At 47.0% G+C, this 13232-nt stretch overlaps 1 protein-coding gene across 2 annotated transcripts in view; it reads right to left on the bottom strand.

Annotated features, from left to right (window-relative positions):
- The window catches only part of LOC147457741 (RING-finger, DEAD-like helicase, PHD and SNF2 domain-containing protein), a 103917-nt gene that overhangs the window by 45469 nt on the left and 45216 nt on the right, over window positions 1-13232 (bottom strand). For both annotated transcript variants that reach the window (XM_086512564.1, XM_086512565.1), the window contains exons 4-5: window positions 3148-3209; window positions 2377-2896 (exon numbers count right to left, since the gene is read on the bottom strand). In XM_086512564.1, coding sequence (XP_086368690.1) covers window positions 2377-2896; window positions 3148-3209 — 582 coding nt within the window. The remainder of the gene's footprint in view (window positions 1-2376; window positions 2897-3147; window positions 3210-13232) is intronic.

Here is a 13232-nt window from a genome sequence, read left to right as displayed (position 1 = left end):
AGAGGCCTTTGCCAAATGGCCCATCTGTCTGCAAATGAAACAATGATTCAGGAGACCCGAATACTCCACTCTCTGTCTGATCCAACCCCCACTCACCAACCCCCACTCACCTGAGGCAGCAGTACCACCTTCGGGAGGGAGTGTGTCTCGAACAAGAACCTGCACAATAGGTAAACCTGCGGCCTTGGCCACAACTGAAGCTGCTCTGCGCGGAGACTCCAGAACTGTCCCGAACATGGTACCAATCCTTGAGAGAAGAGGGAGGTACTCTCATCTCAGGCCTGGGAAGCAGACCGAGATCGGCAAGTCGGCCTCCTCCTCAAGCACATCTGTAGTAGGGTCAAAACCATGATGCCATCATCTGAACTAAGCTCAAGTTGCTCAGATGCCGAGCAGGCTCATCGAAATCACCTTGGCCATCGTCTCAGGAGACTTGAACTCAATCTAGTAGTACCCCCACCCGAGGATCTGGACATCTGTGATCTTGCCCACATCGGAGAGAAGGCGGGCCTGAAGTAGATCCCGAACCTCGCCCCAACTGGGCCGAGTGCCAATGATCTTGCAGATAACGGAAGTGGCTTGCAAGCGTTCCACTTCGGCCATCAAGCTCGCTTGCTCTTCTGGCGAGAGAGCAAGTCGAAGGGTCGGCTCCGCAGTATCGAGCGAGGGGGCTTCTTGCAGATAACGGAAGTGGCTTGCAAGCGTTCCACTTCGGCCATCAAGCTCGCTTGCTCTTCTGGCGAGAGAGCAAGTCGAAGGGTCGGCTCCGCGGTATCGGGCAAGGGGACTTCTGTAGAGTCCCTCTGAGGGGGAGCAGAAGCAGCCATTCTGTGTCTGCTACTGAATCGAGTCAAACGGTGGAAAGTCGAAAGTGCCGATGAAAACGAGGCGAAGAGGCGGGGTGAATCGATGCCGCTGGGAGCAATATTGAGGGGGGAGTGTGGGAAATGCGGAAGGTTGTGGCAGCATAAGGGGGGAAGGAGGGGGGGCGGGGGGATTGAGGAGCGGGCGGGCAGAGCTGGGTAGCGTGCAAGCTTGGCGGGCTGCCTGGTCAGCGTGAGAGGGAGGGGATGAGGCGGGCTGGCAGTGACAGGGCAGCGCGAAGGGGGGCGGGTGGGGAGGGCAGCGATGGCGTGCGCAGATACAGCAGCAGCGAGCTCATTTGTATCAAGGCTGTTTTTTCTTAATTTTGACAATGCTTGCCTTTTGGATACATCAGCAGAGGATTTTCGTGAGTTTGAATATGCAGGTCTTGGCATTGACAGAGTTTCCAAGCGTTGAGATAGGTGCACAAAATCTTCTAGAGATGGGAGCTACGCAAGGGTTGGCCATAATCAATAGCATAGCTAGATGGGGATTGCCAGGAGGATTTACTTGTTACCCACATCGGCGTAATGCAGCACAGTGGACGATGTACTCGCCCCGCTTGTTCTCAACCCATGCATACAAGAGCTCTCCGTTTCAGAAGATCTAACGAGGTCAGCAAGCACACCCTCCCCAGAGAGAGTGAGAATTGTGATGGCACATTAGCGCCAAGTCTTAGATGAAAATAAATACCATAAGGGGCACCAAGTTTGGGGCTAGTGTTCTCTGTCAAGTGTTGGTCTAGCCACTTGAACCATACAAACACGAATTGTCTAGAGTTTCTTGTTTTTCTTCTAGCTTGACTGAGCCAGCCAGCTTACAAAACAGGGCACCAAGCCTGCCTTCAATAACCATCTTACTAATGGCTAATCCATACAAGGCAAAAACTCCTCATGGAAATCCAAGCCTTAACGAGTTACCCTCTAGGAAAGACTAATGCACTCTATTGACAAAGTTTTATAGCAGTATGGTCAATCCTGATGTGCCGACTCTGCAGCCTCAATAACTTGACATTGTAGTTCAAAACACAGCAACCTTGAACAAAACCAATCTGTGTATCATGAATGACCACTGGAAGCCATGGTCTCAATCTTCCATTAATCATCTTTGCAAACCCCTTAAAGGGTAGGAAACAAGTCACGTGGGGAATCAAGATCCCCAACCTGCAAGGCTATCACCATAACTGGCTGCTCACATCAGTTGCCAGTTTTCCAAATCCAAACGTGAAAAAATACATCTCCAAAGAACTAGTTCAAAATCAGCAGAGCAGATAAGCTCATCCAACACCCACACATTGATGCTCACTGTTACTACTTCACCATAATTGCTTTAAATGTCTCATGTATCCTAAAAGAAACATCGGACATTTGTAAACAAAAGTGTGGAGGCAGTCGTCCACCATCAAAATATCTAACCACTTAGGAGGAATTCTCTTATAATCATCATAAGACAAGAAGCCATTCATTTAGAACTATGCAATAAGAGAGAAAAGCCTCCATAAGGCAGTCATACCTGGCAATTTCTTCCTGCCACTGTCCAAGAATGGATGAGGGACACACGATCAAGGTTGCATTAGAAACACCTTCAACTTCCACACTACCAATCAGACTCGCACAATCACCACAAACGAAGTCCTTCCTGATCGTATATATTTCCTTCTTTACGGAAATGGACTCGTCTGCTGTAAATTCTCTCCTTTTTGCACTTGAACTGTTAGAAACCTTTGCTTGCCTCTTCCTTATAGCCATTTGATATTCAAAAAACTGCACACTCTCATATTCCGTACCAAATCCAACACAGGAGGCATGCTGCCAGACATCACAAACGTCGCATTGTACCCATATACCAGCATGATCATCATCACATGCACCACAAGGACAAGCAATGCGCTCCCGCTTCCGCTTAAGTAGCTTCATGTCAAGCTCTTTCCTTGCTCGCTCTGCTGCCTCACAACGTTGAGATGCCAGTGCTCTATCAGAGTTTGTCATGATGCATGCTAAAAGTTCAACAGTCTTGCCTAGCCCCATCTCATCTGATAAAAATACAATACAACCTTATGATAAGGCTAAACATTTTTTATTTTACAATCAAAGGATTTCTTAATGGCTAATTGGATGTGACTGGAAAACAAGGGATGCAACGTCTGAAATTTGAATCAAATGGCCACATAAATTTTCAACCTTCCTATCATATGTTCGTCTCCAACTTTCATTAGGGGATGCCATCTTCGACAAACATGTACAGAAAGCGGTAGGGTAAAGCAAGGTAAAAGATTTTACATACCAGCGAGAATGCCACCTCGGATGTTAGCAAAGCTGTTCGTTGGGATCTTTGAAAGGGCACCACTATAGGGTAAACCACAGCACAAAAAGAAAAAAAAAGTCACTCGCTTTGCTGTTGGAGTATACAATCTTATAATCATGAAATCTCCAACTCAAGTTCTTCTTAAAAAACAGCATGTCACTGAAACAACAGCTCCTCCATGTTATTTGCAGGCATCCAGGCCACCTTTGCTAGGAAAATGTTTAGTTTAAAAAATGATATCAAGCAATATCCCAGGACTCCTTCAGCAAACAAAAGGGACTGCAACCAGTATAGTCTGTACACGGCTAGCAAGTGAAAACAACTCAAACTTCATTTCATTGGTACAAGATTTTCACTCATGCCTAACTTGTTTGGAAGGGCCAACAGCCAAGAATGGGCAATTCAAAGTTTTCTCTCAACCATGTCATGAAGTCACTCTCAAACATGTGATCTAGTCAACTCTTGAATAATATAAGAAACAGGTGGAGCATTGCTCACAGCAACCCCACAATCATTTCCAAATGAAAACATACGTTTTACTCATCTGCAACCCTTGACAAAGTAAGGCTAAAACAGGGGGTATTAATCTCGTCTGCTATTTGATGAAATGACTAAACCTTACCCCTTAAAGAAAGGTGGAAATTGCACAACATCTCGTTTACACAGGACGTGTAAATCTGTTGATATTCCCAGTTCCAAATCAATAGCTGCTACTTTATAGCCTTGTAATGCAACCCTTTTTCACCCCCTTCACTGTCAAAGTTGACGATGCAAACGCGTAGAGACCAAGGGGAGTGAGCACCAGAGAGAGAGAGAGAGAGAGAGAGAGAGAGAGAGAGAGAGAGAGAGAGAAGAAGAAGAAGAAGAAGAGAGTTTTAACGTCGTAGGAAACTATCTCAAGAGACCTTAAAGATCTAGCCGACGAGGAGAGTTGAACTCAAGACCTGTTATTCAAAGAGGGAAATGGCATAACCAATCTACCACACTTGGGTGATAAAAAGGTTATACCATTTTCCTCTTTTTATTAGCACACACACTCACACCCGAGAGAGAGAAATGAAATGTTATATTAACATCTTCAAAAGGCAAAAATGACCTATGAGACTAGAGCGTTACAATGTGGTGAATCTGATACAAAGTCAGAGTAACAAAATGAAATGACAAAATGATAAAATGATAAAATAAAAGTAGTATGGGATCCTAAACTGGTAGGCGTGAACTAAGCAGCTCGCTGGGGGTAGCTAAATCACAAGTCACAAGAGATCCAGCATCGGTCGCTGGCGGATCTCATCAATCTCCTCCATGGACAACAGTCTGCCCGGGTGTCGTGCATGTTGGGCCAAAGTGATCCAAATCCTCTGATGTAGCCTCCGTTGATGATGTGTAGTCCTCCACAGTCGTGGGCCTCTCAATGTCCCCAGCTCAGTCACTCGATCGATCAGTGTACCTCTGGTGTGAGGCGACAAGATCTGTTGTGGTAGTAGCTCCTCTGGGTGTCCACTGTCTGCTCTATAGAAGTCTTTGATGTGTCTCTGAGACTGGCTAGCCTCTCCGAAGCTCGAGCAGAAACAAACCCACGCATCTCTGATCCTCGTACCTCATGACTCTGGAGAGTGGTCCAAAGCCCTCTCTGAACAAGCAGTGGAAGCGGCCTCGTATCTCGTAGTAGACAGGGCAGTGGCATGTGTATGGTAACACTGTCTTAGGCTCCATGTCACACAAGGTGCATGTCCTGGCCTCTGCGGGCACTCCGCTATATCTCCCAGTCTCGATCCGCAGCTGGTGTGAAGATGTGTGTATCAGGCCAACAGCACAGCGTATCCCATGAGACAAGTAGGTGTCCATGTATCTGGGCCTCGTCACAAAACCATCCGCCGTAAGCTGGAGAAGATGCTCTCTGTAGAAAGCCATCTTCGTGCCCAGCTCATGTGCTGGCTGTACCCATGTCCTCCTAGTGTCTAGCTGAATCAGGTCCTTGCAAATGAGCCTGGTGGTCTCTGTCTGTGTAAGAGTCAAAGAGGGTGCATCCAGTGAGTACTGGAAGGGGGGCAATCTGTCTATACTAAATCCATGTGCCTACAACCATCACGTCATCTCTTCATACCAACATGTTGTGTCTCCTTGCCTGGCTAATTGTCGAGAGGACTCAAGTGCAAGGTGGGCGTATCTGTCTCTGGGAAGTTCCCACAAGCAGTGTATGAAGGAAACAGATCTGGTGAGCGCCTCAACTACTAGTGGGGGGGCAGCTAGCTTTGCTCGGATAATGGCACGTGGTATTGAAGCCTTGGCTCTAATGAGCCGCGAGATCATGGAGACCAGAGGCTTCTCCATGTCCCCCCATCCATCAGTACAACCTATTCTCCCATGATGATCCATTGAAGGCCCCCATATCTCAGCTCCATAGAGCAATACAGAAGCCACCAAAGTGTCAAAGAGCCAGAGCTTCGTCCGAGGCTCCTGAAACTAAACCTCTGAACACATCCTCTCCAATCTCCCCAATGCCGAATGGGCTCGGGTCAATCTAGTCTCTGCTGCTCTCCTCAAAGAAATGCTGGTCCACTAAAAACCACTCCAAGGTAAGTGTAAGCATCTGTATATTCCACTGTCTCCTGGCCATATGTGAATGTGGGCGCTGACCTCCTGATCCACTGTGGGGTGGTATTAAATACCATGACCTTGGTTTTACCAAGGTTGACAGGCAAGCCACTCTCATGGGCAAACCTATGCAAAGAATCCAAGTGACGTTGCATCCCCTCCCGATAGTCGGAGATCAACACAATATCATCAGCATATAACAATAGGGGAATCCATGTCCCTGCCAGCGGTGCACCTCTATCACCATCTCTCTCAATGTAGTCAGAAACCTCATCCATATACATACCAAATAGAGTAGGAGAGAGCGGGTATCCCTGCTTCAACCCAATAGTGGAGTGAACGGGTGTAGATAGACCCTCTGAGGTGCGTACATGCCCTATTACTGATATGTAGCTCTGGGTACTGTGTCAAATGCTTTGCGGAAGTCCACAAAGCTACAATAGATCCGTCTCCCACGGGATCTTCCCTCCTCGATGATGGCCCTAAGTGTCAAGATATGGTCAAGAGTAGAAAAACCTCTTCAGAACCCTGCATGCCCAACAGCACGCATTTCCTCCCCCTCTGCCCATCTACTCAGCTGTTGCTCAAGAATGGATGCGTAGAACCGTGTCCATGTGTGCCCAATCATGATAGTGCGATAATTTCCACGCTCCATAGGGTCTCCTGACTTGAAGATAGGTACGATCGTAGATAGGCTCCAAGTATCAGGCAAGCCCTCACACATGGCACGGTTAAACATAATTGCTAGAAGCTGTGCTAGTAGATCTTTGGCATGCATGAAATGCTCAACCACTAAGCCATCATGATCATATGCTCTCCCAGTCCTCATCCTATCAATGGCCTTTTTCACCATCTCAGCAGTGAAAAAAGCACATGTGTGTGGGCATGGATCGGGGGGGTCGGGAAGGGGCTGCTGTCCAAAAACTGTGTACAAAGATGATGCGTACTGACCCCAGGTCTCTGTAGAGGTAATGGCAAGGGGGGGGTGGGGGGGGGTGCTCATGAAAGAGCCTACATGCCTCAAGAATAGCTGGTATAGATCCTGCTCTAGTCGAGCTAAAAATGCCCTCTTCTTCCACCGCACTAGGCATCGGAAGTCAATCTGTGACTGTCTATGTGTGATGTCCCCCAAAAGCACTTCCCTCTGAAGTCTAGCTCTAGTTTGACGGCATTCCTCATCATACCAGCTGTTCTGAGGCATGCTCTCAGAACGACGTCTCTGCTCAGGCTGTGTCTGTGGGTATGCCTCTGTTGCTGCATCATGTAAAGTCTGTGTCAGTATAGTAGTAAGCTCCTCCAGAGGTCGTCCTGGCTCCTCAATGGATAGGCGTCTGTAAATCCTGTCTATGTATACACAATCTGTCTCCCACGTGAAGGTGTAGCGAGTAGCGGCTGCTGCTCGTGGAATGTGTGCTACACTGAACTGGAAAGAGATGGTCAGCCACACAATAGCATGATCCACTGCCCACCCCACAAGTCTGGGCCCAACTATTAGATCCTGGATACTAGAGATGAGGCTCGGCTGCGCCATGACATCATCTACCGTGCTGGCTTCATGTCTGTGTGGAAAGCACGTGAAGCCTCCCGCAGCGAGAAATCTCTGTAGGCCATTCAAGATGGCCAATCCATGTGCAGTCCCCATGTCTATCAAGTGCCGTCCATACTCAGTATGTTCTCCATCCTGTGATATCCAGGATAGGCCCGTCTCTGCAACATCCAGCTCTCTCAGCATCTCCTCTGAAGTATCATAAAATACCGTCTGATGATGGGCAGTCCTAGCATTGAAGTCCCCTAGAATGATAATGTCACCATCTCTAGAGAATTCCCATATGTCATCATCCAAAATAGAGAAGGGGGACTGTCCTCTGGGTGGTGCATATACTGACGTACTCGGGGGAAAGTAGCAAATGGCAATGTAAAGATATCTGCCAGTCTCTGCTCTCAATCTCACCCACATGTACCTAGCTTGTTCATCCCTATGAGCTATATGTATGAATGGCTGAAACTCCTCCCTTAATAACACTACCACTCCTCCTGAGCCCCGCCCTCTGTGCTTTGATCGTGTCTCCTGTCTACAAACTGTCTCCCATCTGTATCCACGAATGTGAGGCATAGACTGCCCAGGGGCCTGATGTGTCTCAGAGTAGAAGATGATGTCTCTCCCGGTAAAACTCTCCTCAAAAGCACCCACATCAAGACGAATAGATCCATTACAATTCCAGGTAGCAACTTTAAGTGTGGTCCCATAGGCCTCACATCGTCATGTGGAGCGTGGCTCCAATATCACCACTCTTCCATCTCGGTTGAAAGCAAGCTTACCTTTTTCCCTTGCCGCTCTAATCTCTGGCATTACTTCCTGCATATGGGTCACCTGTGAGAGGGTAAGGTCATCCCCGAGAAAGATGCCCGTCTTCTTAAGAGTTGGTCTCTTCTTCAAAAAGTCGTTCTTCCCTTCCATGGAGGGAAAATAAAGGATGAGTGCCCTTTCTTTCAAGATTTCCCCCTTGCTCCCATTTTTCTTGTTACCCACTCTCGAAGCTCTTGAGTGCATCGGCTCATGAACCCCCATCATAGCCATGAGTTCTTTTACCTCTTCGTCTACATTATCTTTGTCTATAAGGCTGCAAATCCTCACATGTAGAGAGCGTACACGTCTTCTTTGCTCCTCTTCTAATGTCAGGTTGATAAGGGTGGGTGTGGATGTTGTTTCCTTGCTTTTCCCTCTCTTGGCAACCTCAATCCATTTCTTAGCCTCATCTGCTTTCTGTTGAGTCTTTGTAACAACGTCCACCCAGGAAGTCGTCATTTCTCTATGCTGCTCTTCCCCCTCTTTGATGGCTCGCACTTGCTCTTTGATTGTGTTTAGTTCTTCTATCACAAAGGGTTGTAATTCTCCCTCTTCAAGCGTGCCTCAGCGAGCTTCTTCTTGAGTGACGCAATCTGTTCGTCTTGAGCCGTCATCCGATCTCCCATTGCTGTGATCTTGCTTTCTTGGGCCGAAACGCGATCCTCGAGCATTTTTATTGTCCCTAATAGGTGGCGGTTGATCTGCAAACGTAGAGAGAGAAAGAGGGCAGAGGGAAAAAAAAACAAAAAACAAACAGCTTTGTCCTCTTCTTCACTTCTCTATCTCTCTCCCTTTCCTTTTGCGGCCTTCAATCATGAGGAAACAAAATGGCAAGGATGACCCTATGGAGGATGCCATTCAAAAATGCAAAGAAGAAATGAGCGAGTCCATCAGCAAGATCAATTGCCACCTCCTAGGTACTATTAACGCACTCGACGAGCATTTTGACTTGGGCCGTGATCTTACTTACTTGGGCCGAAACGTGATCCTCGAGCATTTTTATTGTCCCTTATAGGTGGCGGTTGATCTTGTTATAATTTCGACCATTTCCTCTTTGCACTTTTGAACTGTATCTGCTAAGAAGTCGTCCTTATCATTTTGCTTCCTCATGTTTGATCAGTGTCAAAAACGAGAGAGAATTGACCTACACGCACAAGTGCTTCCACATTATGCATACATGTTCCACACTAAGCATACATGGCGTGCGTTTCTTGCAATTCTGCAAAATACGATCAAAACGACAGAAAATCCCCTTTATGCAATTTCTGCAATTCTCTGCTAGTTCTGCAATTTTTGAAAATCAACAATTTCTGCAGTTTCTGAATTCTGTAATTTCCTGTAAATTTTTCTGAAAAGTCAGCAGCTATCCGAAAAACTGATTTTCCAGTAGTGCTTCTAATTCTTGGTGATACACCGAAGTGATAGAGTTCACCCTTGGCCGCCTAGACAATGCGTCTGCGACTACATTCTTACTCCCAGCCGTGTGAAGGATCTGGAAGTGAAACATAGACAAAAAGTTTGCCCATCTCATCTGCTTCTCAGATAGTTTCCTTTGCGTAAGAAAATACCGCAAACTCTGGTGATCAGTCTTGATCACAAAATCCGCTCCTAGAAGATAGTGCCTCCAGATGGATAAGGCGTGAATCACAGCCGTGAGTTCCTTTTCGTAGATTGATGCATGCAACTCTGCATCCTTAAGCCGTCTGCTTTCGTAGGCCACTGCATGGCCTTCTTGATTTAACACTGCTCCGATGCAATCGCCTGAAGCATCGTAGTGAACCTCAAATGGTTTCCTCAAGTCAGGCACTATCAAAATAGGTCCATGGCTTAGCAAGTACTTGAGCCGATCAAAAGCTCTTTGTTGTCTCGATCCCCATCTGAACGGAATCTTCTTCTTTGTCAAATCATGAAGTGGTCCTGCTACATGAGCAAATCCTCGGACAAACCTTCGATAATATGAACATAATCCCAGAACGCTACGTACATCATGTACCGTAGTGGGAATAGGCCAATCTTCTACCACTCAGATCTTGGCAGGATCCATACTCACTTGATTGTGAGAGACTATATGGCCGAGATAGTGTATCTCTGAGAGAAAGAACTCGCTCTTCTTTGCATTCACATGCAACTCATGCTTTCGCAATTCTTGAAACACTAAGTCCAAGTGCTTCCGGTGTTCCTCTTCTGGCGTTAGAGAAGATGAGTATGTCGTCAAAGAATACTCCCGTAAAAGCTCGATACGGGCTGAAAATGCGGTCCATCATGCCATTGAAGGTCGCAGGCGCATTGGTCAAGCCGAAAGGCATTACCAAAAATTCATATAGTGCAAAGGTTGTGCGGAAAGCAGTCTTATGGATATCCTCAAGGGCAATCCGTATCTGATGATACCCACTCTTTAAGTCTATGCGACTAAAGACACTTGCACCCTGCAACTTATCAAGTATATCATCAATCCGAGGGATCGGAAAGCGATTCTTGATCGTGATCTTGTTTAAAGACCTGTAGTCTATGCACATTCGAAACGTGCCGTCTTTCTTCTGCACCAGTAGAACTGGAGAGCAGTAGGGTGAAGCACTTGGCCGTACTAACCCTTTCTCTAGAAGCTCGTTGACTTGCTTCAGAATTTCCTCTTGCTGAGCAAGACTTACCCGATAAGGGGGTTGATTGGGAGGCGAGCTACCCGGTATGAGATCTATGCGGTGATCTTCCGGGCGTACCGGAGGGAGTTCATTAGGAAGTGTTTTCGTGAAACAATCCTTGTACTTTTCAATAAATTGAAGACGCTTAATTTCCAGACTAGAGAGAGAGTCCCTACTAGTTTTATCCTTTGCAAAAATCAAGCAAGCAGAAACACACTTCTTCGTTTCTTTCTTAATGGAGATATGGCTTACAATTGGGAACTGTCAATCTCCTGCATCAGCCTGAATCTTTATTTTCTTACCCCCATGATAAAAAGTGAGGGTCTTTTCCACATAATCGGGAATAGGTGTCATGTGGAAGTGCCATGCCATACCCAAGATGATATCACATCCCTCGATGGGTGCCATCAAAAATGATTCGCGGTCCTTGTACTCGCCAATCCGAAGATTGAGCTGTCCTTGCACGGGAGTTGCATTGGTTGTCAACCCCTCGAATGCCGATCCGGATGTAACCGGTGTGCCAAGCTGAGCCGGTGTGAGGCACAAACGTTCCGCAGTGTCCAGGGAGATGAAGTTATCCGTGGATCCTGGATCATAAAGAATCAGTACTCGCTGGTTGTTCAAAGACCCCCAGCCCTTCAGAAGTTGACGCTTCCCTTTCTCCGTTTCTGTGTTTCCTTGAACATCTGCAATTAAGTTCGAGCTTGGCGGTGCGGGTTCCTTCCTTGCTTTTTCTTGCCTCGTAGAGGCTTGTTCTTGCCGTTGCTACTTTAGCGGGCAATCCGGTTTCATATGTCCTTTCTCGCCACAGTAGAAGCATCTTCCTTCCTCTCTGAAAGTTTGAAGTTGAGTAGGAGAAAGATACTTAGTTCGCTTGCCATTGCCCTCTGGCTTCTTAGAGTGATCATCGTCCCTAGATGGAGGACGTTTTCTTCCTTGGCCCCCTTGGTCATCGTAGACCCCTCTTTGTCTTGCATGGTGCGTGCTATGCTCCATTTTTCTGGGCGTCCCGTTGAGTGCAAATCCTCAACAATGATTGCTGACTCCATCATCCTCTGAAGAGTATCATGCAGATACACTTTCATACTCTTTCGAAGCTGCGATTGAAGACCCGCTTCGAACTTTCGTTTCTTTTCCTCGTCGGCAATCTTCATGAAGGGAGTGACCTTCAGAAGAACCGACCAATACTTGTCCACATAAGTCGTTACTCTTTCATGTTCCTTCTGGGCAAGCCGGTCCCATTCCTTCCGTATGTCCTGCTCGAAGTTAGGCGGAAGAAATTGTTCATAAAATTCAGATTTGAATCTCTCCCAAGTTCTGGCATGAGAACCTTCCAGAATCTTGGCTAACCACCAATTACTTGCCATTTCCTTGAGGTGCATCCCCACATGGCGTAATTTGGATCTTTCTGTGAAGTGCCCATTGGTAAAGGCAACTTCAAACTGTCTGATGAAGGACAGTGCTTTGGAGATGTCTCTCCGTCCATTGTAGGTTTCGAACTTGATGTCCTTGTCGCCCGATTTGAAGACTCTCATGTGATGTTGAGACTTGCGACCATGCTTCTTGAATCGAGGCTTATCTTTAGGTTGATGTAGGGTAGTAGTAGTAGCGGCTTCCTTCTTCTGACGAGATGATCGAGAAGTAGAAGTATAATCAGGAGAGTAAGATGGAGATGAGATAGAGATGTCCTTGCTCTCGTCTAGCAGAGAGAGCGCTTTTTCCTGGCCTTTCCTTGAAGTAGGCCGTTCATTCCGATCCGAAGATCCTTTGTGTGCCTCAGCACGTTCTTCTTCTCTTGCCTCCTGTGGTCTTACGCCAACAGTGTTGTCTGGATGCTTGGCTGCATCGGTTACATTCGTTTTCTTCATTCCGCCCAAAAGCTTTTGGACGTCTGGCAACAGCAAGATTTGTTGCAACTCCGCAAGCTAAGCTTGCACTTGTTGAAGCTCCTCTTCGACGCTTCTCCCTTGGCTCGACATGGTTCTTCCCGTTCTTCCCGGAATCGTCCTTCTTTGCAGAGAAAGAGAGGAGTCCGAGCTCTGATACCACTGTCACAAAACGGGAGCGTATACGAGCACTTAGAAAATCTGAAAATTATAATTCTTTGAAAACATGAGAGAAGGGAGAAGATCGACACAGTATTGGGGACCAGAAGATGGGCTGGTCCCCCCCCATTAAGAGTATTCTTTTATTCAGGGAGAATTCTTATACAAGCACGAGAACCCGAGGAAACCCCTCCGTTCTGTAATCTTAGACCCGAAGGTCGTGCTTTCCCATAAAAGGGCTTGGGCACAAGGCCGTTCCTTCCCGTAAGGGACTTCGGCGTGAAGCCGTACTTTCCCGTAAGGGTCTTAGGCGTGAAGCTGTACTTCCCGTGAAGGGCCTTCCTGTGAGACGGGAGATTCCTGCAAAACAAACCACACAAAGCAACAATTCTCAATGCGTATCAACACCTTATACCTATCGCTCCTTGCTCGGAGAAT

This window comes from Adiantum capillus-veneris, chromosome 5 (assembly GCF_014529385.1).
Source record: "Adiantum capillus-veneris isolate H3 chromosome 5, ASM1452938v2, whole genome shotgun sequence".
Classification (NCBI taxonomy): domain Eukaryota; kingdom Viridiplantae; phylum Streptophyta; class Polypodiopsida; order Polypodiales; family Pteridaceae; genus Adiantum; species Adiantum capillus-veneris.
The sequence above is the reverse complement of the archived record's forward strand: the minus strand, read 5'-3'. Positions and strand labels throughout refer to the sequence as shown.